The sequence below is a fragment of the Stegastes partitus genome, unplaced genomic scaffold, assembly GCF_000690725.1.
Source record: "Stegastes partitus isolate 25-593 unplaced genomic scaffold, Stegastes_partitus-1.0.2 Scaffold1110, whole genome shotgun sequence".
Taxonomy (NCBI): Eukaryota; Metazoa; Chordata; class Actinopteri; family Pomacentridae; genus Stegastes; species Stegastes partitus.
Window position 1 is genome coordinate 6,932 of NW_007578841.1, and position 27,800 is coordinate 34,731.

General features: G+C 41.0%; 1 protein-coding gene across 7 annotated transcripts in view; it reads right to left on the reverse strand.

The window, feature by feature from the left end:
* Positions 1-1,800: 1,800 nt before the first annotated feature.
* Positions 1,801-27,800, reverse strand: part of LOC103367990 (gamma-aminobutyric acid receptor subunit beta-3-like) — a 71,208-nt gene continuing 45,208 nt past the window's right edge. For 2 of the 7 annotated variants that reach the window (XM_008296203.1, XM_008296206.1), the window contains 6 exons: positions 25,380-25,462; positions 23,171-23,308; positions 14,412-14,564; positions 7,841-8,088; positions 7,269-7,337; positions 1,801-2,172 (listed from right to left, as the gene is read on the reverse strand). In XM_008296203.1, the coding sequence (XP_008294425.1) occupies positions 1,801-2,172; positions 7,269-7,337; positions 7,841-8,088; positions 14,412-14,564; positions 23,171-23,308; positions 25,380-25,462 (1,063 nt within the window). Of the gene's footprint in view, positions 2,173-3,528; positions 3,546-7,264; positions 7,338-7,840; positions 8,089-14,411; positions 14,565-23,170; positions 23,309-25,379; positions 25,463-27,800 lie in introns of all 7 variants that reach the window. The other 5 variants (XM_008296205.1, XM_008296207.1, XM_008296210.1 and 2 more) reach the window with 4 other exon arrangements.

A 27,800-nucleotide genomic window follows, 5' to 3' on the forward strand; every position in this document is an offset into this window, starting at 1 on the left:
GAGCGGCACACAGTTTGTCAGAGGAGGGAAGAGCTATTTTTATCCACAAAACTATTATATGTTGACATGTGTCCATAGTCTAGCAAGCAGCACAGAAAATAAATGGTCTTAGCGGCGCCCTTCCTCCCTCTCTCGAAGGCTCCTTTTATCCACTTCCCATCACACACATGCACATGCACACACTGGGAAAACACCATCTCGGTCGTGTGTTTTCTACTCTGGCGTAGGAAAGAGTGTGTTACATTCTGATGGAGAAATGATGACCATGGCTCATTATCCTCTCCCTGAAGAATGGATCTGATACATTCAATGCTAGTATGTGCTTATAATTACTCGGGTTATCGCGGTCCATCCGCGGGAATCTATGAAATCCATTTGCATCGCTTCAGTATGGCCGCGCTGTTAAAATGCAGAGGCGAACATACGTACAGTGGACATGGTCGGCTGTTTTGAGTAGGAATGTATTCAGAGTGCCCCACCAATGCTCAAAAACTAAACTGTTAGTTCAATCCTTGTCTCTTTTTTTTTGTTCCCCACTAAGTAATCTGACAGTTTATAGCCAGCATGACAATCACAAAATGATCATTTTTGGGTTGTACACACAGTATATATATATACACATTTATGTATATACACACCTATGTACTTATGTACAAAACAATGGGTTTCATTCCTCCATTCTATCACCACCACGGAGTTGGTGTCGAACAAAAGCAAAACAAGAACAGGTTAGGAAATCAAATGAATACCTGAAGACACGGAGTACAAAAATATCAGAATATTTCATGGGTTAAGTAGTAACTGTGTCGCCCAAAAGGCCCTTGGCAGTTGTTCGAAATGAAAGTAAAGTTTTTTTTTCGAGGAGGTTCGTTAAATTTGAGTGCAAATTCTGTCATGCTATCACTTGAAGCGTTGTTGCTTGAAGGTAGAAGTGGAAAAAAAAAATGGCAGTTTTGTTCATAGTTGTGCTTATTTTCTTCTTTTTTTTTTCTCTCTCTCTTCTCTCCTCCGATATCAAATGACCGAAAATGCGGCACTTTTCTTTTGGTTAAGAAAAAAGATGCCGAAAAAAATTCAGAACCTGAGTCACAATCATCCTGAACGGAGGACAAAATCCTCGCCGTTAAATTCTTGTGTTTGGGTTTACCAGATCGATGCATCGTTTTCTGTAGCAAGTATATTATCAAGGCTATAAACAAATACACATCAGTCTGTAAAGTTGTGCCGTAACCCAAAGGCAAAAAAGTTATTTGTCCACTACAGCTGATCATTACATGCATTAATAGTGCATAGGGTGTTGAATGGATTTCTAGGAATTGCCTGCACTTATCTGATCACCTGTGTAGTATAAAGTTTTATTATTTTTTGATTAGAAAAATCTTTGCGCTAACTGCTATTGTGTTTGCTTTATTTTTATTAATTTTTTTGCAAATACTGTATTATTTATTCAATTGCTGGCTTTGTATCTTGCTATTTACATATTACTGAGAGGGCAAACGTTGGGAAATGACCGACACAAGTCCCAATTACAGTACATACTTTCAAAAAAATAAAAAGAGCTCGGTACTAAGGATTCAAAGACTGCAAATATAAAAACAACTTTGATGAGAACTTGGTCCAAAACTCAGTAGTCTTTTCTCAGTCTGTCTTTTTGTCTTGTATTGTTGCAGTCTTCACCTGGACAGATTCCATCATGTATAAAAGCAACAGAACAAAAAAAAAAAGGAAGAAAAACAAGTGAGATGAAAAAAACCAAAAATCAAACAAACAACAACAAACACCTCAACAAAAACAGTCCGATCAGACATAGTAGAGCCAGTAGACGAGGTTGAACAGTGAGAAAACGGAGGGGAAGATGATCCGTGACCAGCGGTCAATGGCGTTCACATCCGTCAGGTCGGGGATTTTGATTTTGAGCTGCGAGGACCGCCTCCGCAGGCGGCTGCGTTTCATCTGGGCTGACCGGTCCAGGGAGTGGCGGCTGGCGGATCGAGGCCCGATCCCGCCGCTCTGCTTGCGGTACTGGATGTGCGTGGAGGCCGTGCTGTCCAACTGCACCATGGACTGAGAGTTCCTAATGTCCGCCACGCTGGTGGTGATCTCGCCTCCCGCCACTTCGTTATGGATCTCCAGGGTGGTCAGCAGGATGTTCCCGTGGCCATGTGGTTCCGCCTGAGTGGATAAAAATAATGGGCATTATGATCACATCAGTGGACCAGAGGACATGAAGCTTTGAGACACTGAGCAGTCAACAACATGAAAACATGCAGGTCATCATTAGGGGATTATTGTGGTCTGGTTCTTCAGAGTTGGCAGCAGAGGCATCATATGATCCTGAAATCTTTACATTTTAACCTGATGATTGCATCATTTTCAAGTAAAATGAAAAAAATAAAAAAGCAACCACAGTAAGGTAAACACACGCCATGTTTCACATTAACAGGGATGCAAGTGGTTCTCTAAATGTGTCTGGGAATTAGTCACATTCACGATGCCTTACTAATCCATCACATTCAGGTAAAGGTGACAAAAATGGTTGAGAACAACTTTGCTACATCAGCTGGTTCTAGCCATCAGATAGGTTTTTAATTTTAACTTTCATTGTTCATAAGTTTGTTGTATAGTAGTTTGGATGAGCAATGCTTGAAATAGTCCAGAAGAAGACATCCACCCATAGTGTTCCATAACATAATACCTAGAAAACAAAACAAAAAAAGTAGTAATGATAAAATATAACAAATGAACACAATTAAATGAATAAGTAAATAATAAAAGTAATAATGCCACTGCATCTACTAACTGTGTTGTTTATATAAAACAATGACAACTTTGTCTATTGAAAAAGCTTTTTTATATCCACAGCCTTGAAGTCGTTGCCTTGGTGGATTAACCAGCGAGTTATCACCAGATACCAATAACAACCAGCTCTGTGCTCTTCTATACTCACACAAAATGAAGCTGCTTGAACTTGCTTTATTAATTCATACCAATAAAATAAATGTATTTGTTGACTTAAGATCTTTTCTAAGCTGTTTGACTTCGTTTGTACACGGTAGGAAGATATTAATTTTTACCTAGTAGCTTTGTTTCACTGTACGCTAAGTTTGCGACGGGTGACGTTTTGTGTTTCTTGTGTTTAAGTACTTCTGAACAGCACTTTGGACGTGTTAGCGAGCTAAACACCTGTGTCACCTGTCTAGCTGCAGCTGAGCCTTGGCCAGTAATGTAGCTACTTGTCTCCTGGGGTGAGTAAATCAATCAGTATTCACAGTGCAGTTGCAAAAAACTGAAGGAATCATGTTCTTGACGTCACCAGAGAATCTCAGCGCTGATTGGCCATCGCAGTGCGAAAGAAAGATCGCAAAAGTTCAGATTTATCAACTTGCCCGTCAAACATGAATTCGCATCATTCGTGCGAATAACTCGCTCAATTCGCGTCATTCCCGCCACGCTATATGTGCAATTCGCGCCCCAGGACATTTACTCGCATCTAATCGTGTCTTCACATTGACTTTACATGTAAATCATTCGCGCGAATTATTTCACTCGCGTCTGGTGTGAATACAGCATCATCACAGTGCGGGCTGCTCGGACAGCAGAAGTAATGAAACCGAGGGATTTTATCCTGTGAATGGAGACAACAGCGCAGGTAACAACGCGTTTTATGAGTGGAGCCCATTTGAAAGCGGCAAGATAATTTTCATATTGCAGTTAGAAGACATATAGATCTTTTTTGCAATGTTTGTATTAACCTTTGCTTCTGTCTTGGCATAGAGTCTCTCCTTCTTTATTTTTTTTTACAGAAGCTCTCCAGAGACTGCTGATGGAGATCGACGGCTTTGTTTAACCGCCTGGTATGAAAACTGACAGAATGCAGCAAACATGCACCAACGGGAAGACGATCCAGTTATCTTTCAAAATAAAACATCCTGCAAACTTAGGTTGGTCCTAACATTTCTGGGTCTATTATCCAACTCAGTCTCCTATGATATTTTCAGTGTGTCTTTGTTTTGTAATAGTTTGATCAGATAAAGCTGTTTGAACTGATTGGAAATGTAATATTGTGTATTTGGACATTTAAATATATATTTACCCATCATAAATTTATGATTTAACATTTATTTTATTTGAGCTCTAAAGGAAGAGCAAAGGTAGATCGTGTTGTCCTGATGATACTTCTGTGTTTTCAAAATGCTAAGATTACTGCTACTGATGAGAGTACGTTGGTGCAGCGTTTGCCTGCACTATGATGAGCTGTTATTGTTGGGGTTGTTGTTTTTTTTTTACAAGTAAAGATTCCTTTACTGATACCCCCTTGCCTTTTGTTGTTGTTGTTGTTTTATTATTTGAATGTGACAGTTTTACGTTTGCAGTTCCAAGGATGACGCTGTTAAAGATCTGATGTCAGATGCCTGGGATTGTTCACTGCAGCAGAAGTAATTCTGAACTGCTCCTTGAAGTGGCTACAAACAAATAATGAAAGGACATTGTGAAAGGTGTTCTTGGCTTTATTGGAGCCCTGTACTGAGTTTTACCTCAATGTTCAGCTGCCCTGCCCAAAACTTCACTGTTTTGGTTCACAGCAACAAAAACACGATAAATTAAAGATTGTGTATCTGGCCAGTTATTTATGTAATTTACTGTCATACATTTATGATTTTAACATTTGTTTGAGATGATTTATGGGAGGCTCTTTTTGGATTTTAAGGCTTGTGCAGTTACAGATCCACAAGTGGGATATTTCCATCTTTTATTGTACTTGAGGAAATAGGAAATTAATTTTTTTAAAAAAGGAAGATGTAACAAGACTTTCATTCAGCCTTCTACAGGTTTTAATTTATTTAAATCCCATAAAAAACCCTGTCCAGACACAGAGAAGTTTTACCAGATTGAGCTTTTGGACTAACACTCCTCCCCACTTCAAATGAATAGTTGTATTGCTACAAAAGTGATGGATGTGTGAATAAAGCTTTGCTAAACAGTTGAATTTGTGAGGATTGCTTCTGCTCCATCATCTCAAATGCCCTTGCACATGTTTACCAACAGGCCTCCCAGTTAAACAGCTAAAGGAGGAAAATCAGCATCTTTTCGGACACAGGTATGTTCTTCCATTTATAGACCATGTCGGGGAATTATAAATAGCTGCTGCCTGGTCTGTGCTAACAGGTGTAGTTGCCTGGTGACCTGTCAGAAACCTATTACATCTCTGAATGTACCCATAATGAGAATTAAATTGTCATTTAATTGTTGCTCTCAAAGCTTCTATGGTGAAAACCTACCGCTGTGCTCCTTTGAAACAAATTGCTATTCTCTAACTGACCCCATAAACACGCATCAGTGATTATAGCTGTGAGAGAATGAGTTTAACACTTCGGTGGCTCACACTAAAATACGAGGTCTGTGTTTTTAGGGTTAACCCCTCCGTTTCTGAACGGACTGATTCCTTATTAATGTGGACGTTATCTATAATTGATGGTAACACTGATTGATGCCAGCTATGAGTGCAGTTTGTCTGTTGATTTGAAAAGAGGAAGCACATCCTCAGAGGAATTTATATCCGTTACAAGAACGGGTTAAGAATCGATTATGATATTAGCTGCATAAGATGACTTTTTAGCAGTCGAAATGTTGGGACTTGAGACGGCAATTTTGATCCAGACTGTTGGATGGAAGATTTGCAATCATATTCACGTAGGATTTTCGTAAACCTGTCGCTCGTCCTATTGTGCTGTCAACAGATTAGCAGTATTTGTTAATTTGTTAGTTAATAAGTCCAGTTCCTTTGTCTGATTTTGGTCTTTATTCGTGTCTTCCAGCTGTTCAGAGGGAGCTGATGCCACTTCTCCTCCAGCTGATGTGGATCAGTGCTTCTACCACCTCTGCCTGAAGATGTGTCAATAGTGAGGGCTTTAGATTGTTTTAAAGATACTGGCATTGCTGTCCTCTCTAGTAGAAAGAGAACAATAAGGAGAGGGAGTCCAATTTTTCTTTTGTGAATGCAGCATGTTGTTATATGTTAACACTTAAAGTAGCACTTGACACAGCCATTACCTCTCCAAACAAAACCAGAACAAGAAAGCGCTAAAACTGAAAAATTCTAACTGAAAGGATATAATCTCATATTGGGGGGAAAAATGTGGACTGATTTAGACACTCCGTTTTCAAACTCATGATATTTTGGGCCTAGACTGAACTTCACAGCCCATGCTTTGTTCATGAACCCAGCTCCTGACCTTCGTTATTGCTTCTTCCAAAGTTATTTCAGTAAGTTCATTGTCACATTCAACAATTAAACACAGCAGATACAGGTCATCATAATCCATGCGGATGATGTGTGCGCCACAAAACAGATCAACAGTGATGAAAAGTGGTCGTCATTCATGCAAATGTAGCAACTGTGGAAGTCCCACATTTCCCCTGTTCAACAAGGGTTTGGTTTGCTCAAGTCAAGTTAACTTTAATGCTTTACTGAAACATGCCCCCGTCTAGCTTTTATCAGCAATGTGATATTAGAAGCAACTAACTGCAGATTGTAACTGTAAAATCTGTCTTCATATCGGATGTGAAGTATTGACTATAATGTTGTACAACTGCATTAAGTATCATGGAAGCACATTGCATTCAGTATGGTAACCAGTCATCACTACTCTAGAGGAGACGGTGTTGTAGAATAACTGTAACACTCCAATATCACAGGGATTTAATGATAGCTGTCAGCATAAAGCAACTGGTAATAGAATGTACATACAGAATTGGGTGCTCATATCCTTGGCAACTCTAAAGTTTCTGCTCCTTGCCAAAGTTCACAACCCAAGTAGAGTAATTTTCCCAAAACGCTCACCAATATTCATCACCACTTGTGATGCTGAAGCAGTTACCACTATACCATTTCTATTGTGAACACAATGCATTTGTTCCCTGTATTGTCTACAGATGCACAATGGGGGACCTCTGCAGTGACTACCTACTGAGAAAGTCACCACATCCTGACATGCGCTATGAGAGAAATGGCTTTATCGATGATCTCAATGAGAACAAACATACAGACAGCATGCGTTCAAGGTGAGTTCCAAACACTTTATCTGAAACAATAATGGTAGCACGAGCATCATTTCAATGTAGCAAAAAACTGCAATGTCATGGAGGTGTCTGCAGTTGCTTAACTCATTGCATGGATGGATTTTCTTGCACTAGGAAGGAAGACCATTAAACACATCCATGTCAGCTTGATGGCGATGGCAGAGAGTCTCACCGAACAAACAACCTACCGAGCGTGAGTGGCGAAGACCTCTAACCTGATTGGACCGCTTTAGGGATGCGGTCCTACTACCTGCCTCCTGAGAAGATGAAAATATTCAGCCACATGTGGGAACAAACGCCTACAGATAGTTTGTGTACCTACGCCTGTTCACTAACTTACAGCTCAGGCATCCAAATGCTGCTTAGTGTCACTGAAATACGACAAGTGCAACATTCAGTGCACCGATTGTTGTTAATCAAGCTAGCAGAGTTCGCTTTTAAAGCTGCACACGACACGTTTTAATCGGCCTTCATGCACAACTAACAAAAACAAAGGCGCTGTTACTTTAAGCAGTTCTAAAGACGACATTATTTCAACATGTTGCACTTGTCTTAACGGACCTTTATAGCTTAGAGTAAACCGGTCATTCTTTTTCTAGTAACACTGCAGCATTTCTGTCAACATTTGTGGCCAATTAGACAAACGGTAATGGTAACGATTTACACTTTTTTTGTCTCTGCTGCTGCACCAAAAACATGCCACTTTGTGAATTTTGTGTCACACCCCCTATTATCCGAAGATAATCAAATTGAGACTCACCCTTGCAGCGTCATACTTGGCTGCCCTCTCGTTGTTGGCCTTCTCGGCCTTCTCTGCCAGCTTCTTTTGCATCTGAGGGCCCCTTCCGAAGAAGATGTAGTTGACGAAGGCGTACTCGAGCAGGGCCAGGAAGACCATGACGAAGCAGCCCATCAGGTACATGTCGATGGCCTTGACGTAGGGGATCTTGGGCAGTGTCTCCCTCAAGTGGGTGTTGATGGTGGTCATGGTCAGCACCGTGGTGATCCCTTAAAAAAACAATTGTAATTTTTGCAAGACATCTTCAATCAACACGTCATCTTGTCCCACTTCATAAAATTATATTAAAACAAACTCTTGCATCCTGTTCTCTTAGTATCTCAGCATGTACCCTAGTGTCTGTCTCACTCTCTTAGGATCTATCTTTAGAACTTAGTCTCTTAGACACTGATGTGAGATAAATAAACTGATTTCCTAAGAGTAACTATACTAAGGTATGAGATACATAGTTAATAAAATAAACACGAAGATACTTTCTACCAATATGTTGGCAGTCAGTATCTTACTTAGTAACTAAGTACTTCATCAAAATGTCAGCCATTCCCTGGGCAATTGGAACTTCTCTCCAGGTGTAGTTGACTTCTTACTTTGCGTGTTAGTCTTGAAAATTTACAGCTTGTCATCAGATTCAACAACTCCTCGTATTTATGAAATAAAAACTTAAATTATCCACCTGTAGCAAAGTAAAAATGAAGCTGATTGGCCTGCTGACTGCAGGCGTCACGTCAGAGTCTCCAGTAACACCAGAAAGAGTCGCTAGATTTGTCGCTAGTCGCTTTTGACCAAAAAAGTCACCAAGAGGATTCGGAAAGTCGCCACATTTAGCAAGAAAGTCACTAAGTTGGCAACACTGTGTGTGCCGGCGGGTGTCGCACATCGGCGGTTGTGACGCATACTTTGAGAGACAAAACAAATTAAACACATTTTATTTCAATGCTACAAGTTCACCATAATCTTCAAATTTAGAATTACACTCTAAAAACTATCAAACTAAAATAAAATACATTTATATTAAATAATCATTATTTATTTTCCAAAACCACAAGGAGCCGCAGCAGAGGTATGACAGAGCCAAATGTGGCTCCGGAGCTGCCAACCCCTATACTATGGTGTTTTTAATTGACATACTACAAGATGGCTTTTTAATTTTTTTTTTAACTACATGCTATACTGTGGTATTTTTGATCAACATCCTACTGTGTGGCATTTTTGTATTTCTTTCTCTGGTAACTGTTGGCATCTGGGATGGTGTCTTTGAAGCTTAATTAGTCCAAACCCGTCACGGTGTAAACTAATTTTAAAGGAGTTCACTTTAACTGAAGCTGCGGTCTTGTCCGACCTTAAGGTTACATTGTAGGAAACTCCAACAGATGTTACTATAGAAACAGGGATATTTTTATGTTTGTTGTGCAGCTGTTTCTCTGCTAGTTAAGAGCAGGATTGACCCAGTAGAAAGGAATAATTATGTTGCACTGGGATTGCCTTCTTTAAGTGCTGAAGAAACAGTGATGGGTGAAAAAAAAACGTAAAAAACTGCAGAAAACACCTTCTCATCTCGTTCATGTTTGATCTTATTTTACTTGCATGAACACACATGTGCTGGTAGGGGGGGTGCATAACCTCTGCTTCATTGAAATTCAAAGGTCTGCCACCAAACAGCCAACTGCCCCTTGGTCATCAAGTAGAAATAACTCATTAGAATAGCGCTGCATGTATCTTGCCCCCAGCTCTTGGTAACCTTAACCACTGGGCGTTGTTATTTGCTCTCCTACTGAATTCACCTTCACATGCTGTGTGTTTCAGCAGAAAGAGATGCCAAGAAAGACTCGTACATTTCTAGTCAAACACTGAATCGGCAGAGGGTTAATATGTGTGCGGCGGCCAAAAGGACTCAACTCGCTGCAACAAGCAACGAGAGATTCCTCCGACTTACAACACGTGCAGCGTTAAGGCAAGAAAACAAGCGCGGGATCGCTACAATTTAAGCACAATAGAAATGATTTCCTAAACACGCTCAAATCGTATTCCAGCTCTGCTACCAGTCATTTATCTTCTCGCATGATGCAGCAAATAAACACAGGTCTCACCCATATTCATACAAACCGTGACCTCCCGCAATGCAATAACACTCTATCTTATCTCATTATATATACAGCAGACGTATCTCTACTACTTTATCTACCCGTGCTGGAAATAAATGGAGCCTATCAGTAGTGGGGCTGCTCATATAACACACACGGACAAGGCTTTTGGTGTGTGTGTGTGTCGTAAAGTACAGTGAAGAGACAAGGAGCAGTCAGGAGGCTGGGAGGAGGCAGCAGGATAGCTAAGGTCAATCTAGCCCTTAGTGTGATTTATTGGCACATTACAAGGCCAACACCACTCGTGTGTGTGTGTGTGTTGCGGGTGTGAATGTAGCTTGGCTATACGTGCACATGCTCCGTGTCTTTGCCCCTATTGGACGGTGCAATCTATGTGTTTTTTTTTTTTTTTTTTTTTTGTGCACTCAACGACAGCCTTGTTCTTTATAGGTGTTCTCTCAGCTGTACCATTACTCTCTGTCCTTCACTCCCTCCCTCTATTCCTCTTCTTCTCTTTTGCTGCCTCCCTCTCTCTCCCCGTTCAGACAATTTAATCAAGGGGCCACGCGCCCATGGGCCTCCCTCCTTTTTCATCACCATGCTACACTCTCCGGGGAGAAATATAGTTTCACCCGGTTTCTCTCACTCTCTGTCTTTTCCTGTCTCTCTCACCCCTACTCTCTGTCTTGTTCCATTGTTCTCTGCTTCTTCCTCTTATCTCTCCCCCCCTCTCCCTCTTCATCTATCCGCCAGATCTGACCATCATTTAGCGGCGGTTTCCCTCTTTGCTCACGCTGCACCTCTCATCCGTCCCCCTCCCCCTTGCTTTTTCTTATATGTCCCCGAGTCGCTTTTCCACCTTAACAGCTGGAACAAAGGCACACAGCAATCAAATGTCCTCTAATCAAGAGCCGACAGGCCATTAGCGGCACGGCTCAACATTATGAAACGAAAAAGGTATCATGTAGATGCAATAAAATGAGGTGAAATGGTGAATGTTAACCGCGAGACTAGAGGCATGGGAGGTAAATCCAAGCAGTGCTAATTGAACATTTCAATTCATCACCTACAGACTGCAAAAAAAAATCTAGTTAGCATGCAGTGTTTCAAGACTTGCTATATTGGGAGTCTGTGTGGCTTAGAAAGACGAGGTTTCAGGAAGAACATATCTCAACCTCGTGAGTCTACCATTACACTAAAAGTATTCCTGCACCAGCTAATGCCCACACCTTGACTGTTTGTATAATATGATTATGAACGAAGGGCATGACTGTGGGAAATGGCTCGCAACCAGATTAGGGTGCGAGCGGGTAATTTGTAACTTTGCAATCCTTCGAAATTGCTCAGGAAAATGAGATTCTCCTTCAAACAATTCAATTGTTTGCCTGCTGCCTCCTTGAATTGATTTCCCCCTGATCATTACACTGCTCTTACTGGCAGGTTTGCACACACAAAAGAGCAACCCACACACACACACACACACACCCTCTTCTACAATCAAGATACCTGCTGAAAGCTCAAAATGGTCCATCAGGAAAAGTAAATGGACCTCTGGCTGCCTCTCAGCTGTGGAGGCGCACACCGGATATTGCAGCTCAGAGACGCACACGAAAACAGACGTACACTCTAAGGCACACGATAATGACCGGATATTGCATGCATGCCTTAATGAAAGACACCGAGTGGTAAAGCAGATAAAAGCATGTGCACAGGCATGCAACACACACACAGCATAACACAGAAAGATGCTACAGTAATATAATGGATCAAGGCATGTTTTCCAAAAAAGCATCATGCTGTGTTAAGGTCAATACTGCTCCATTATCTATCCATATAAAGATGATTGAAGCACCAATGCAGCAATCAATTGGCATAACTAGATTGAACTGTTTGGCCCCGGGGCTAAGATTTACTGCTGGGCCACCTATCTGTAGCCCTGTCGCCTGAAAGTTTCCATCAAGCACATCCTGCCGACTGGTTCCAGCTTCTCAAATTGAACAAATAGCTGTTTTTCCCTTGGCTTGCATAACTGTAAACTCGGACAAGAAATTTGAGAAGGTCACCTCAAAACTGCTCAATCAATCAAGCAGACAAATTAAAGTGTAGATATATATTCAAACCTTTAGCTGCCAAAAACTGTGAAACAGTGAATCTGGGGCTTCAGGGGGCCTTTGGAGGCCTGGACTCCTTTGGCTAATTTGTCTGGCTGGTAGGATTACTTCTCAGCTGCTTCTGCTTAAATAGTCAACGAAGTGGAAAAAAAAAAAAAATCCAGGTTCTGTAATAAAAGTTTAACATGCAAAGCTATGGGTGAGCTTCCATTGCATCATTAGTTTGGTGTCTTTAGAAAAGTTTTCCAGTTGCAGGGCATTTGCTGCATAAATAGTTTGGATTCTTGCCAGTTTAGAGAACCTTCTTTCTTCAGTGTAAAACAGCACCGAAATAGTCCCTGGCAGAAATCTGAAAACTTAAGCTGGATCCAAACTCCTACATTATCTTCAGCAATGAGACATCTTGCTCAAACAAAGCTCTCTTCTCACACTAGGTGCACAACATGTGAAGTTTTTCTGATTGAAATAATCAACATGAGCTCCACAAATTCGCCAAAAACACACTCGTGATGTAGGTCTGTTTGGGAAACTTCATGTTATCTCAGGCAACACTGACGAGGGAATCTGAGGTGTAACCTTCTATAAGTTAGACGAAACTCTGATAGCATCCACGCATAGCTCACTGGAGAAATTAGGGTTGCGTAATGTACTGTTTCAGCATCGTCACCACAATGTAAAAACAATTGTACTCTTGTCAGCAGTGTCAATTATTTTCAAAACATGAAGCAACCGGAAAGTCGCCGATTTGCCCGGGATCTTTCTGCGTGGAGTTTGCATGTTCTCCCCGTGCAGCGTGGGTTCTCTCCGGGTTCTCCGGCTTCCTCCCACACAGTCCAAAAACACATTGAGGTTAATTGGTGATTCTAAATTTTTCCGTAGGTGTGCTTGGTTGTCTGTCTCTAAGCGTAGCCCTACGATAGACTGACGACCTGTCCAGGGTGTCCCCTGCCTTCACCCTAACTCCAGCCCCCCACCCCGCAACCCTAGTGAGGACTAAGCAGTGTATAGAAAATGGATGTATAGATGAAGCAACACAACTAATTCTGTTTGCTTCTGGACAACAAATGCAAATCTGAATGCAGCCCAGACAAAAGAAACTTTCACATGCCTTTATTAGTGTCACACCCTGTGAGAACACTTTCAAACAGTCGAGACAAACTGCTGATGTGAAAGACCAAGTATCAGTTAGCACTGTTACCAAAACTGGTTTTTAAAACCAGTCACTTGACAAGCGGTATGTCACACCATCACGCTCTTATTTTTCTCAAGTTGCTAAAGCATAAATGTAACACCCAAGTTGCAGCAGAGTTGTGAAAATTGTGGTAGCGTGTATTAACGTAGCAACAACACACTTATGGTCCAACTGGACACTTGACCCCTATACAGCTCTTACTGCCCAGTTTATTTATGATGACTTCGAACTAAAAAGTCAAATTTCAGCGGGGATGAGAGAGCCGTTGGGCCTCAATGACAGACATCAAGTCCAGCAACAGATAATGCAGTGAACATGATGCTTTTGCTTCAGCCACAGACTGCATCTTGCAGTTGGTAAGATGCTGTTGCTCCAAGAGCGTGTGGTAAAACCACTCCCTCACGTCCGTCCAGACAATTTATTCAGGTCAAGCTAAAACTGGCTCATTGTTGTTCAGAGGGGGAAGCTTAGCAACTGCTCAATGAACAGCGTGAGATACAATTACAACTGCTTGGTGTGAAAATTCCGTTTTTCAATTGCATTTTTAGACATGACACTAACAGCCTTTATCTCTGTTACTCCTGTCTGATGTGTCATTGAGTCAACAATCCACCAAGACAAGCTCGTGCTGCTGCCTCCTGCGAGGAATAAATGATTACTAACCAGTGACCTGCTACTTCAATCTCTGCCTTGTTTACTGCTCACAGGGGCTCCGTGGTGAGTGGGCCTTTGCACCCACACATGCGCTCCTCAATAAGAGGTGAAATTATGCTCATTAGAGATGTGATGTATTTATAGCTCCTGAAGGCCTCTCAGTGACCACAACAACTACAGACGCAAGGTATGACCTAGTTTGGTCCTGTGTTCAGACTTTTGCCCTGCAGAAAAGAACAACGGACAAAAAAACATTCCACTATGGCAGAGAGAACAGCGGTGTTCTTCAACTCTAATTCCACTTAAACCACTACTCTACAAGCCATTCCCTATAGTTCACACGGGACAGAAGTTGAGTCTCTCGCAGTGCTCATGAAAACACACCGCTTGGGGAAATCCACTGGGGAGGAAAGGGGGGGCCTGTGGTTTGTATTGGTCCCTGACCTCATCTGAGAAAGCCAAATACCTGCTCTGTAGCAGCCACTTCTTCTTACCTAGAGCCACTCTGGCTGCCGACGCGTCATAGTTTATCCAGAAGGAGACCCAGGAGAGGATGGTAATCAGGATCGATGGCATGTACGTCTGCAAGATGAAGTAGCCGATGTTCCTCTTCAGCTTGAAGCTTAGAGACAGTCGAGGGTAGGCACCTACGAAAAGATGTGACAGAGAAACGGCATTTGCGATCTTCTCTGTGAGAAATAAAACATATAGGAGGTGTGGCTGTGCAGAAAACAAAACGACTCAAGTACATCACGTTGAGCTCATTAAAAAACATAACTTGAAGCATTTTAAACTAACTGTAAAAACAACATCGAACTTTGTTATTCTGAGGAGCACGCAGGGACACCTTGTGTTTTTGTTTCAGTTTCCATGACAACCCCGACAGCATGGGTTGGATTTATCGCCATGGTAACAAGTATTCCCTTCATGAGCACAAACCAACACACTCTCTCTCTCACACACACACAAAACTAACCCTCTTTCCCGTTGATGTGACACAATATTCAGGATAGCGATAAAAAATTCACATTTTGATTTATCAATTCTCTGCATCTCATCCACCTACATAATTCATATGAGGATTCTGAAGGGTTCAGCATTAGAACAAAAATACCAGCTTTGGAAATGCATGTGGAAGTGCTTCTGATGCCTCTCAAGTGGGCAATTTTAAATGATCTGCTATGAGAGAGCATTTTTCTTCATGTTTCCATGAACTTGAATATAAATGTATCTGTGTGTGTGTGTTGGTGCATGAACCTGATATGAAAGGCGACGTGTAATTTCTCATCAATCTCCCAGAGTCATGGCTTTATGTGGATTGCATCTATGGCTCGTTACTCCTACTATTTTTAGCCATTCTTTTCCATTTTCGTTTCATATTGGAAGAGTAGGGGGGGTCCATTATGCTGTAATTTCCAGTCTGTGGGTTTCAGCCAAAGCTACTTGTGGCAAGCGTGGGTCCAATCAACTGCAAACCCGTGCAGAGTTGGATCGAGAGTCACTTTGAAAAAACACCCAATCTCATTCAGATGCAATGACTGCTGTATGTTAGACTGCAATAGAAACGGTCTTATTTAAAAAACAGGCCATTCATCAAATGCCGTTAGACTGTAATTGCTGTTGACTGATTTGACACTAAAAGCACTCAGCACCCAGTTTTTGTATCACGAAGTGAATTCTGGCAGTCAAGTTGGTGTGTTATAACCATACAAGTGCCCACATGAAGTTATTAGACTCCCTAAATGATGCCGCACTGGTTGCCTAAAATCTTTTAGTTGTGTTAGCTGTGCAATGTTGGTCAAACATTTGGTCGACCACTTGGGGCCAGATTGAAAAACAAGATATTCATCCTCTTGTGAAATTTTGAACAGACATTCTTGGTATTCAAATGGTGAATCGTAATCATTGGCTGTGTCCGAAATCACCCACTCACTCCCTACTCCCTATATAGTGATCACTATATAGGGAGCACCTCGGCAAAGCATCATTTCAGACACGACTCGAGCTATTAATTACGTCGCTCACTAGCCGCGATTTGTGCTGCAACAGCGAAGTACAAACACATCAAATTAACAGTTTATTGCGTAGCTAAGAAATCAAATTAAATCAAGTTTATTGTCATTTTGCTGTACATACCAGATGAGAGAGCGTTTCTTCAGGATCCAGTAACTAAAAGCAATTTAAATAAAGTGGTGTAGTATGTCCAAATCACAACCGAGCACCGCAATTTTAGCAACGTTCACTGTCCGGGTTAAATAAAATTTAACAAAACAAACAGGAATTTTTCCGCGCTCTCGTTCATCTCCATTTCCATTTCCTTTCGCGCAATGCATGACGGTCCATATTGCTCGGTTAGTGACCATCGGCTGTACACTACTTTTCAAGGTGCATTGTGGGATATTTTGAGTGCACTATATAGGGTGTAACATTTGTAACTTAACATTCGGACACCCCTACAAAATGGCGTGCACCCTATATAGTGCACTATGTAGGGCATAGGGAGTGATTTCGGACACAGCCATTGTGTTACTTTTTAACTGAAAGAGCTTCCAGGAACTGCGGTGCTACTTAGCAAACACTAGCATCATAGTAATCATGAAAATTATATCTGCCAAACATGAGAATGCCTCTTTCAACATGTTTAGAATGATTAAAAATTCTGAACTTTTAACGAAAAAGCGAGGCCCTGAACTCAATACAACAAGCAACGACGCTTGTTGCTATAAACCACTTGATATTCACACAAATGGAGTTAATCTTCAGAAGGGATGAAACCGTTCTTTGAGAAACTCAAAGAAAAAACAAATCATCGCTACTAAATATTCGCATCAAAGCCGAACTATAACTAAGCATGTACTGCTTGGCTGTGTTTGGCATGGATTGAAAAATGGAAAAAGACTGTGAGGGGTGAAGAGAAGAAAGAGGGCAGACAAAAAACTACATACGATGTCCCATTTCATGCTGAAAAGAAGCATTTAAAAATACATCTGACTAAGATGAAGACAAGTGCAGAGTCAAGTACAGGAGCCTTCAGATTCTCTCAACATCACCACAATATAAATTCAAGGCAAATTCAAGGTAGATTTGTTTGACACACTGCTTAATAAGTTTGTTTTGAATCTCATTCACTCCAGTTAAGCGCTGTCAATACTCTGTTTAAGTTAACTGCTAACATCTGATATTTTGTTATATATGAGGTATAATGTGATTTTGTTGTATCCCCCTCGGACTCTGATGGAGGTCCTCAAAGTAACTGTGAAGGATATTTTGGCAGCCTGTCATTCTGCCGGTCAAGATATGCTTCTTCACCTCCTCTAACGTCGGCCTGACAGCTGATATCTGAACTCTGCATCAGACTTGGTTTAAGTATGGAGGTATGCAGTTGAAGGAATATTAATTAGCATGTTTTAAAACATTTGTTCATTTAAAAAAATAAATAAATAAAATAAAAATCTGTCCTATTTTCTCTTTTGACAGATTGATAGCTGTAGCCCTACAGCTTACATACATTCGTAGCAAATAGTCCCTTCTTAAAGGAATCTATTAAAATACTTATGTACCTCAAGGTGACAGCTGCTTTAGATAAAGCACTACTCTGTAGTCAGTTTATAATGTATATATATGAAAATATATTCACAACAAAGGTCTACACCGATCATCAACAGACCATCTTTCCTTATACACAGCGAACAGTTTGCGCTGGGTTTACCATATATCCATACCCCATATCACAGTCACATTTACATAATGTATGATAAATGTATGTTACTGCCATTACCATAAATATTCTGTCTGTAGCTGGTGCAGCTATTTCATGTTTATGTACCCAGTGGTGGTAAGGTCTAGAAAAACCTGGCAGCATCTGCCAATGTAAACACAAAATTGCATGCATGTGTTCTACATTTTCAGCAGCAGTAAGGGTTTGCTTGAAATCACTGGCATGAGCAGCACAACTGACAAAATCAAGGTAAAATAACAAAAACTAATTAAAGACTCAGGAAAACATGGGCGCTATCCTCCAGATATGCAAAGTGTTTAAAGACGACGAGGAGTCAAACAGATGAGGCTCTTTTTTTCTGGGATGAGCAGGTTTCTGTTTCATACACTTAGTGGAAAATATCACTACAGTAGTTCTTGGTCTTGCTTTATGAGCAAAGCAGGCAAAAAATGTTACTAAACAAGAAGCTTGCGGATGATCACTTTGGGTTCCATTACTGGAAAAAGGTGTTGATTGTTTCTGAGTGGGGCTGCAAGGTGGCACAGTTGGTAGCACTGTTGCCGCGCAGCAAGAAGGTCGCCGGTTCGCATCCCGGTGGGGGCACCGGAATCTTTCTGCGTGGAGTTTGCATGTTCTCCCCGTGCAGCGTGGGTTCTCTCCGGGTTCTCCGGCTTCCTCCCACACAGTCCAAAAACAGGTTGAGGTTAATTGGTGATTCTAAATTGTCTGTAGGTGTGAATGTGAGTGTGCTTGGTTGTCTGTCTCTAAGTGTAGCCCTGCGATGGACTGGTGACCTGTCCAGGGTGTCCCCTGCCTTCACCCTAAGTTGGCTGGGATAGGCTCCAGCCCCCCCGTGACCCTCGTGAGGATTAAGCGGTGTATAGAAAATGGATGGATGGATGTTTCTGAGTGATATTGTATATATTAAAATGTGTTTAATGTAGCTTCTTACACAGTTTTGGGGGCTTGTTAAGGCATAAACATCCTTCAAATTGCACAAATTATAAAACCGGTCACTTAATTTTTACCTTAGTCGGCCATTCATTTCATAATTCAGGTGACTGTTTAGGAGCAACTTTCTGTTTTTCAAGCAAGTTGGTCAAGGATTTAAAGAACTAAATCCTAAATCATCCCTTAACCACATTAGCATTTTCAATCTTCCAGCCCCTTAAATGTAAAACTTTCATTTCAAGGAACAAATTGCCTGCAAAGTTATTCTGTCATTTTTCTAACTGTTAGCTCCTAATCCATGAGGAACAACTTGCAAAAACCTCAAAGAGCAACTCGCTGCCAAGCTCATATAAATTCACAATCTGTGCCTTATTTATCACATTACATGATCCTCCTATATTTGGCTCCTTATCAATAGTTCTGCTACTTGTGAACAAACTCGACACCCCGCCGCACATACACTTCATTACAGTGTGAATATGGGAACAGACTGTGGCACGTCTTAAAATAGCCCATTCACTCCTTGTGATGCATCCTTAATGGCAGCTCCTGCAGCCTAAAATCGGAACAGAGTATCTCCGCGGTAACAGATGCAGAAGTGGCTTAAGAAAAGAAGGAGGCTGAGGTTCACTCGTGCGTGGGTGTAGAACTGTACGGGCTGTAACTGCTACACCAAACAACATCGACGAGTGGGAGGAACACCATGTGTGAGGCCGAGGAGAAGAGGGAGGACGAAGAGGAGGAAAAAGGAAAAAAAAAAAAAAAGTTGAGCTGATGATGACAGCGCAACAATAGAGTCTGGGAGGACGACTGGGTAAGATGGGAGCGCTTGAAGAGTAGGAGGTCTCTCTCTTTGCGCTCATCTCTTTTGTCACACTGATGGCAGGGATGTTGCAGTGGAGGTTTACAAGAAACCAGAGACTGTGCTGTAACCAAAGGCAGTTTAGACGGCGCAACAAAACAAAACTTTGACAGATTCGCTGACCTCAGACATGTTAGTTCCAGGCTGCACTGGTTCAGTTAAGTTTGATTTCTGAGTTTAGCCTTTCCAAACGACTAAAAACAAACAGGCAAAAGCAAAACCAATGGATGAAATAGTGTTTGTCTGCACCAACAGAAGCTGCCATACGACCTATGGAAGCAACCTAACCTACAGTTTCTATGCAGAACAAGGATCCATCAGTAATATGTTGTGGAGTTACAGGTTAAAAAGCCCCTTTTCACCAAAATACATCCACTGATAATGCCAGGCTGTCAAATCTGCTCCTGGATGCCACTGGATCAAAGTTTAGGCTAATGTTAGTGCTCTCCCCAGATGCTTTTTATTGCATCTGGAACAGGAATCCCAGCTGAAGTCGTCATCCAAAACAGTGTTATATCAAACCTGACACATTTGTCTACATCATTAGCATCAACAGCTTGCTTTTCCTCACGCTGTCTGCCCATAAACACAAGTTAAAGCATATTTTGACGCTTCAGGTCATTTTTTTCTGCATAAGATCAATATAACTACACTGACTGTATGCTGGGCTCTAAGGCTACATCCACAATAATACATTTATGTGTGTCTTCCACATTACTCCAGAGTGTTAGGATCCCTGAAACAAAAGATTGTAGGAAACCCTGCTGACCCTGTTTTAGATTAAAAATTCAGAGGGTACGTCCTCTGTCGCATTTCCTCCAACTAAACAACTAACACCCTATTTAATGTTCATACTGGTCCAGTGTACACGAAAGGCATGTTAGTATGCATAGTGATTGTTTTTTAAATTTTTTTTTTTTATAAACTGCATATGCTGTACAAGAAACACAGCCAAAAGATGCAGCACTCGACTGGACTCAGCAAACAATTACTGCCTTTATTAAAGTTAGGAAACTCATTACCTTAAATAAATATGATCTTTTAAATAAAAAAAATCTTTCAGAGTTGAGAGCTTCTTCAGAACAATGTCGTACTTGTATGTATGAAGTCTGTGTCCACTATTCATTCTAAATGAATCTCAGGGCTACATTAATTAAAAATTAGGACTTTCGGGGCTATTTTCAAAAGCTGTTAACGAAGCATTTCATGTTTTCTAAAGCACACAAACCTAAAGGAATATTAAAGAGCCTACCCTGTCAAATTACAGCTAAATGATCAAATATAAATGATGCTAAATATTTAAAGTTGTTATTATTGCAGCTATCTTAATACAAGTGAGGATGAAGATGATGAATCTGATTGTTGCTTTGACAGTGAATGCTGCCCAAACTCAAATGTCACCTAACTCCAGAACATGTGGTCAAACGTGCATCTGTATATGAACATGTAGCCTGCATGTACACACCAACAGGCAGTGTTTGTAAGTGTGCTTGGAGGAGAATAATTGATGTTGTGGGCCTCATTCCACATGAATATATGATGCCCTGAATCCTGGGCTGTTTTTCTGTCAGAGAGCAGGATAATTGGCATCCAACCTCACCTTTAACAAGTGAGAGGAAAAGTTAATACTGAAGAAAGGAAAACAGGAGGAAGAACGAGAAGTGATGAGCGAGAGGCAGCGAGGACACAGATCGGAAGACAGGAAAAGGGAGAAAGTAAATAAAGGCTGACTAGTGGCACATGTAATGGAGGAAATCTGGTCATTAGCCAGCCTTGCAGGGAGCCTTTGATGTGCTTCACACATCCATCCAAGAGCACGGGAGCAGACCACTGGACACTAAACTTTAATAGTTACCACCCGCGAGGGACATGCCGCTCCTCGCAAACAAGTGCACTCCGGAGCATTCGCGTTGGCACATCGACGTGAGATTCACACGTGAAAGAAGAGACACCCGTGCGTGGTGCACAGCCAGGAATGCAAGGCGGCACATGTGCAACATTGGCAGATGCAGGCACACAGCAGAAATGAGGGCAAAAGCAAAAAGGACGCGGAGACACTTGTGGAAAGACTGACAGGGGAGAAAATACAGCATCACCACAAAAAGAAATGGTAAAAAATACCCGAAAAGGAAACAAAAGAGTGATTTACTGTCCTTTTCAGAGCAGTTTTGGCTTTTCCTCCTGAGCATCACTTCCATCAGAAATAATGTTATTACTAAATGTCACACAGCTTTTATTTCCCCACTACAGCTCCGGAAGACTCTGAATGTGTCTCTGCTGACCAGATTATATGGTAGCTGGTTAGGGAGCGTCAATAAAGTTCTCTATCTTGGCATAAATGTACACATAAAAATATGATTCATTGGTGTGCGACACATAAAAATCAAAGTTCACAGCGTATATCAGAATACCCCCGAGGGAGATGAAGCTTGCTGAATGACTCGTCTGCGCTGCGACAATACAAATTAATTACAACATGAAATGTGATACGGTAAATGTTTTTCACATACAGTAAGTTGACAAATTGCCTCGACGTGTCCCCTGTCTTCTAATTACTTGCCCTGATAGATGAAATGCTGCAAAGAAAATGGCTGTTCATTGTCATTCTATAAATAACACTTGATTGATGTGTTTCGCTACAGCAGTTAATGACGACGCCACTGTCAAAAGATTTACAGGCGTCTTGTTTTCCCGAGCATCAACGTTTCATCAGAGGTTTGGGGAACTCAAATATCAAGTGGTTTATAGTGATTGCTTTTTTTCACTGTCACCGGTATCACTGGAGGTTTTTAAATGAGGACAAAAAGCCTAAGATAGAGCTAAATGATTATATATATTGAGGTTGGATAAACTTTGCCTGCATGTGTGATCATTTTAAACAACAAATCAGGAAAGAAAATGAATTCAGAAAACAGAATTTCCCAATGTAAGGAGTGGGCTCTTGGATGAAATGACGTATTTCTAGTTTTGCTTTTTTTAATGCTCAGTTGTTCTGACTTCTTTCCAGGCACCAATTAGAACGGGGCAACATTTAACTTAAATCTGAGGACAGTTATACAGTTATCTATGTAGCGAACGCTTTGATCAGATTGATCACACAGTCCTGATGGAGCAGATCTGCCGGGTTTCTGTTAGCGTTTTCATAAATAATAACTCAAGCTGCCTTTTGAACAAGCTTTATCTTGGAAAGCTGTTTAATTAATTATGACGAACATTCCAGAGAAATACTTCAGTTTTTAAAAGCAAGTTTTCAGGGCCAGGTTGTTGCCAATTGATTATATTGACTAAATGAATTGATCGGTGTCTTGAGCTACATTCAGTCAGCACGACAACCAAACCAATGATTTGTACGTCCCCTCTCGAGGTCAAGAACCACCTGACGTGGACATCATTTACTACCTAATTTCCGACATGTTTTGGTTAAGTACCATTGTAGCATGCTTGCATCAGCTGCTGCTACTTGAGGGATACTTCAAAGGCAGCGCATTTCCTCATTTCAACCCAATTAGAAGCACTGACAAACACAACTTTGGCTCTGAGGATTTAAGATCAACAGATCAAGCTTTGGCACAGATATGTTTGCTACAGAAATTGATGAAATAATCAGCTTGAATACAGTATGAACAATATGATATAGAATGTAACATTTACTTGTTCACCTGGCTTGAAAGCCCATAAAGCTTCGAAACCACACACACAACATGTTACAGTTCAGCATTTACCTGTGGAAAAGACTACGTTTCTGGACACCAGCTTGTAATCAACAATGGAGAACTGAGGCAGCTCGATCCGTGTCACCCCCGTTACAGCCGACTCGCCTCCTTTCCAGTAGAACTCAATGTCATCTGTGGTGTAGCCATCTGCACAAGAAGAAACACACGAACATGCACCAAGGTGTAACCATCTGTCTAACCATCACTGGAGACCAAGATATGCAGCGTCGCTGATCATCCAACTGGGCTGTCATTTGGGAAGAAAAAAAAAAAACATGTTTGAAGTTGTTTTCAAGAACCAGACGTTGCTTTGAAAAGCAAGTCATTTCATAGGTTCATTTGGGTTCAGAAAAATGTCATAAGATTTAAATAATTGATATGACCACTGTCATTGGTAGGCCTTGCTTCATTTTTGAAAATCAGATTTTGATTATTCTAACACAAAAACATCTGAGACACTAGTTACAGCTCACCTTAAACTGCATGTTTTCTATCACATCCTATAGTTGGTGTTTCCAGGCGTGAATGAGAGCCTGATTAGAAGGTAAAGTGATGATATCTTTAGGACCAGTACTGAAATTCACTGTAAAATGCTGAGTCACCATAAGACGTTTGCATTACCTTAACTAAAAAAAAATAATTAAAATAGTGACTGCAGCATAAATATGTAAAACCTCAAACTTAAAGCTGCTCTCATGAACAGTTTATTGTTGCTTTGTGTGTGTTTTTTTGAAATCAACAATGGATCAGCAATCTGTGTGAGGGCATCAGGATCACTCAATGACAATTCCACAGAGAATTATTACTCAACAACGCAGCTTCTCTCCGCTCAACGTAGCACCTTTCAAATCGTTTTGGTTTTACAGCCCACACTATATCTGTTATGGTTCAACTCTTACTCATCAAACCTGCTAACGGCCACAGTAGGCAGCTATTACCTATGAAAAAAAGCTCAGATGAAGTCACCACCATCCCAGCACCAAACAGTGGATAGTCAAAGGTAGTAGCTAGCCAGTTAGCCACGTATTTCCCTCAGTAGATAGTGAAAACCCAATCGAGTATTTACATGAATCAGGTTAGAGCTTAACAATTAATTCATTTCAAATGAAAATTACAATATCAAACAAAAAAAATCACAAAGGCTGCAACTTTGGTTATACTAGATGTGGTTATTAATGAGACTTATGCTGTAACTCAATCTTATTTTATTTCTAGCAGATCAAGACTTTAAGGGGTTGTTTATGTTGTTGACTGCATAATGTATACTATGTGGTTCAGGCATGCACGCCGAGGTTTGACATTTGTATTTAATCGCAACCTTTTGCAGCACAGCTGACCCAGAGTTTAAACTGTTGTGTCAGCGGTTGTACAAATTTGTGTCATCCTCAGATTTAGATATTTTCCCCAGACTGACTTAAATCAGGTGGAGTGTAAATGAATGCTTGTGCTGGTCAGTCTCTGCTGGCTGTGTGAGCCATTTGCAAACAAGTTAGTCACACCAATGTTGAGCTTACAGTTTATTTTGGCTGCTCTTAAGGTGGCCAAAAATAAATGATCATATTAATGCTTCTGGTGCAGCCACAGTTTACTATTGGAATTGGAATGGAACTTTTACCCACACAGAATCTCTGGATGTAGGCCAGTACTATTTTTGCTTTAGTGCTGCTACACACTTTGCGAGAGGCTGTTCTCCTCCTTAAGACTGTAGCTGCTACACTCTCTCTCAGCAAAGAGAACCAGAACCAGTGAGCAACAAGGGACACGTGGAAGATGGATGTTGAATTTATGAATGAGCCAATCTATCATAAACTTGCGCAGTTGTATGAGGTTCTTCTGTGGTGATGAAAAGAGCTTTATAAAATCTGACAAAAACAACCCTTGTGGTGCCGCCAGGGTTATCTCAACTTGGGCTTCAGATCCACACATTTATAGCTGAGAGCTTGAATTTGAATTTGTTGGAACAAATCTTTTTTTTTTGTGTGTCTCTTACAAGGACCCAGTCTTCATAGATGCACGGTATTAAATAAACGAAATGAATGAATGTCACTAATCATAGCATCAGGTAAACCTATCCTTCTGGTACAAACAAATGCTGCAAAACCGAAAAGAAAAATGAAGTCCGACACGGTTTTTATTCAGACATTTCACACAAGAGACGCTGAGCCTTTGTGCTGTGTGGAATGGTCAGCCCTGAAGGTATTAAGGCCTCTCTACTCACAGCTTTCTATCTCCAGAGTGCAGTTCTGTTCGTCCAGGGGATACCTCCTGAGATCCATCATACACGCCGCTGTGGTAGTTATCCTGAAAAAGACACACGGACAGAGGGGACGGAGAAAGAATGTATTTTAGATACTGCATTACAAGAAAGACAGATAGAAAGAGAGAAGGGAATAGCCCGTTCACAATGTTGTAAAAACAGCAGTGCAGGTAAGCAGCTGCAGCATAAGGGACTGTGGAAAGACAATTAGATTAAAGCATTAAGGGGATTCACTTTGGCTTTCATCTTTTAAGGAAACTAAATGTCCATTTGTCTTTTCACCAAGTTCCTCGGCTGGCTTCATATTACCGGAGACTATTGGCATTGTCATCTTAAAATAAGATTATTGCGCCGCCTCCAAGTTAAAATGCTGACTGTGTAACTGTATACATAATGATGCTATAGATCACAGGCAGACAAGCAGTCCACGCTTTTTGATTCCTCTTCGCAAAAAATCTGGCTGCCCTCCATCCTGTGATTAAGGGGGAAAAAAAATTGGTGAAAATATAAAACATATTAACACATTTTGGCAGAGTTTACAGCCTGAACTGGGTCATGAGGAGGTATCCCTTTGTTTATCAGATGTGCGAGCTCAAACGGCTGATAATCAGACAGTTAAAATAAGCAGCAAAGTGAAATGCAAATTCAAAATGATTTAGGCTAAGTCTGGCCTGATTAAAAGCCGGCTGCTTGGCAGTTAGCCACTGGATGTCTTCATTCAGTTAAGACTCAGATGAGGCTGTGGAAACTCATTAAGGGATATCATACGGCTAAAATTACAGCGACGTAACATGATGGTCCGCAACACACTCACATATAGAAAACACTGTACGGTAGAGATCATATAGATTTTATAATTCTAATATTCCCTTGAAATTGATATGAATATGGATGCCTGTCTGCTAATAATAAAAGATCTGGAAATTAAAATCAAATACTCGATTGATAAATGGAATATCTTTGGGCATGGAGTCCCAAAGTGTTCAATATTAAATCAACATATGATGTAATGAAATAAATACACCACATGAACAGAGCATGTACAAGAAAGAAAGAAACTCCTTGAACATTATAAACAGAGGTCGCTCCATCATTTTAAAGTCTATCATTATATTAGAAAGAAAGAAAGAAAAGGGGCATTTTCTCATATAAAGTTCTGTAGCAAATTAAAACAAAAACCTCATGGCTGTATATATGAACATCGTTGGACACTTACAACGTGCACTTATGACTATTTCCCCTAATAAACAGCACACACGCAAATAGAGGGCATTCCGTACTACCCCGATACAAATCTGTATTCAGCATGCTACTCCGGTTTACCTGACATTCATTTATGTAACAGCTCATATCGCAAACACCACGTCACACATCTCCCTCTGCCTTTGATCTCCTGAAAGCATTGAGAGGTCTATAAGTAGCCCACAAGGCTAAATGCTATGAACTCCACTTGCATAATCAAGCATGGCTGTTTGACTATAAAGTATGAACACTGACAGATGCAAACACAAGCGTGCAAGTACACATCCCAACACACACACACATGCACACTTTTTTGCTTTGCATTCTAATAATTCAAAGCTTGCATCCATATTCATAGGTCACACTAACGCCTCTGAACCTGCCTGTCGAAAAGATCAATGGAAATTCAAAACAAGGGCTTTATGAAACAAATATCAAACAACAGCTGAACTTTGCGTTCTCCATCATGTCTAACCTGTTCATACTTCTTGTCGTCAATGATCTGACTGCAACCTCCCTCACTTTAAAATGCCGGCGTGCCCTTGAGCCTGACACATAATCCTCTGGCTGCTCAGCGGCCAGCAGCAGAGCGCTGCCAAGTTCTCAGCTTGGACGACTGTGGTGCCATAATAGGGCTTTAAACACATAGAATTAACTTGATACTGGGAAACATTTTCAACCCTGACAATCACTTTGTTGCCTGTTGTGGGAAGGGTCAGTTATCTGCATGGCATACAAATTATGGCTTGCTGCTTTGACAACATAAACTTACTTGCTGCACAAGCAAATAACATCGAGAGTCACCGGCGTCATTTTGTATTATTCTTATTTTCAACAAACCAACGATGCATGGGTGTCTCTTTTAGCTTTACACTCCCCTACCTTGTCAGTAAACTATGAACCAAGCTGAAGAAGGGGTCACAAAAGATAAAGGGTGTTTGTAAAAATCAAAAGCAACAATCTCCTAACACGAGTAAAACAGGTTGCATTTGTTGAGGACTATTTTTTGTGCTGTATTTATGCAGCAGCAGCAGTATTCACAATAAATGACAGCGTCCATTTTCTAAGCAATAAAGGAGGATGTCATGCAGTGCAGCAGTATGGCTCGCTGATTCTGTTTTGTCTCATCTGTAGGCAACA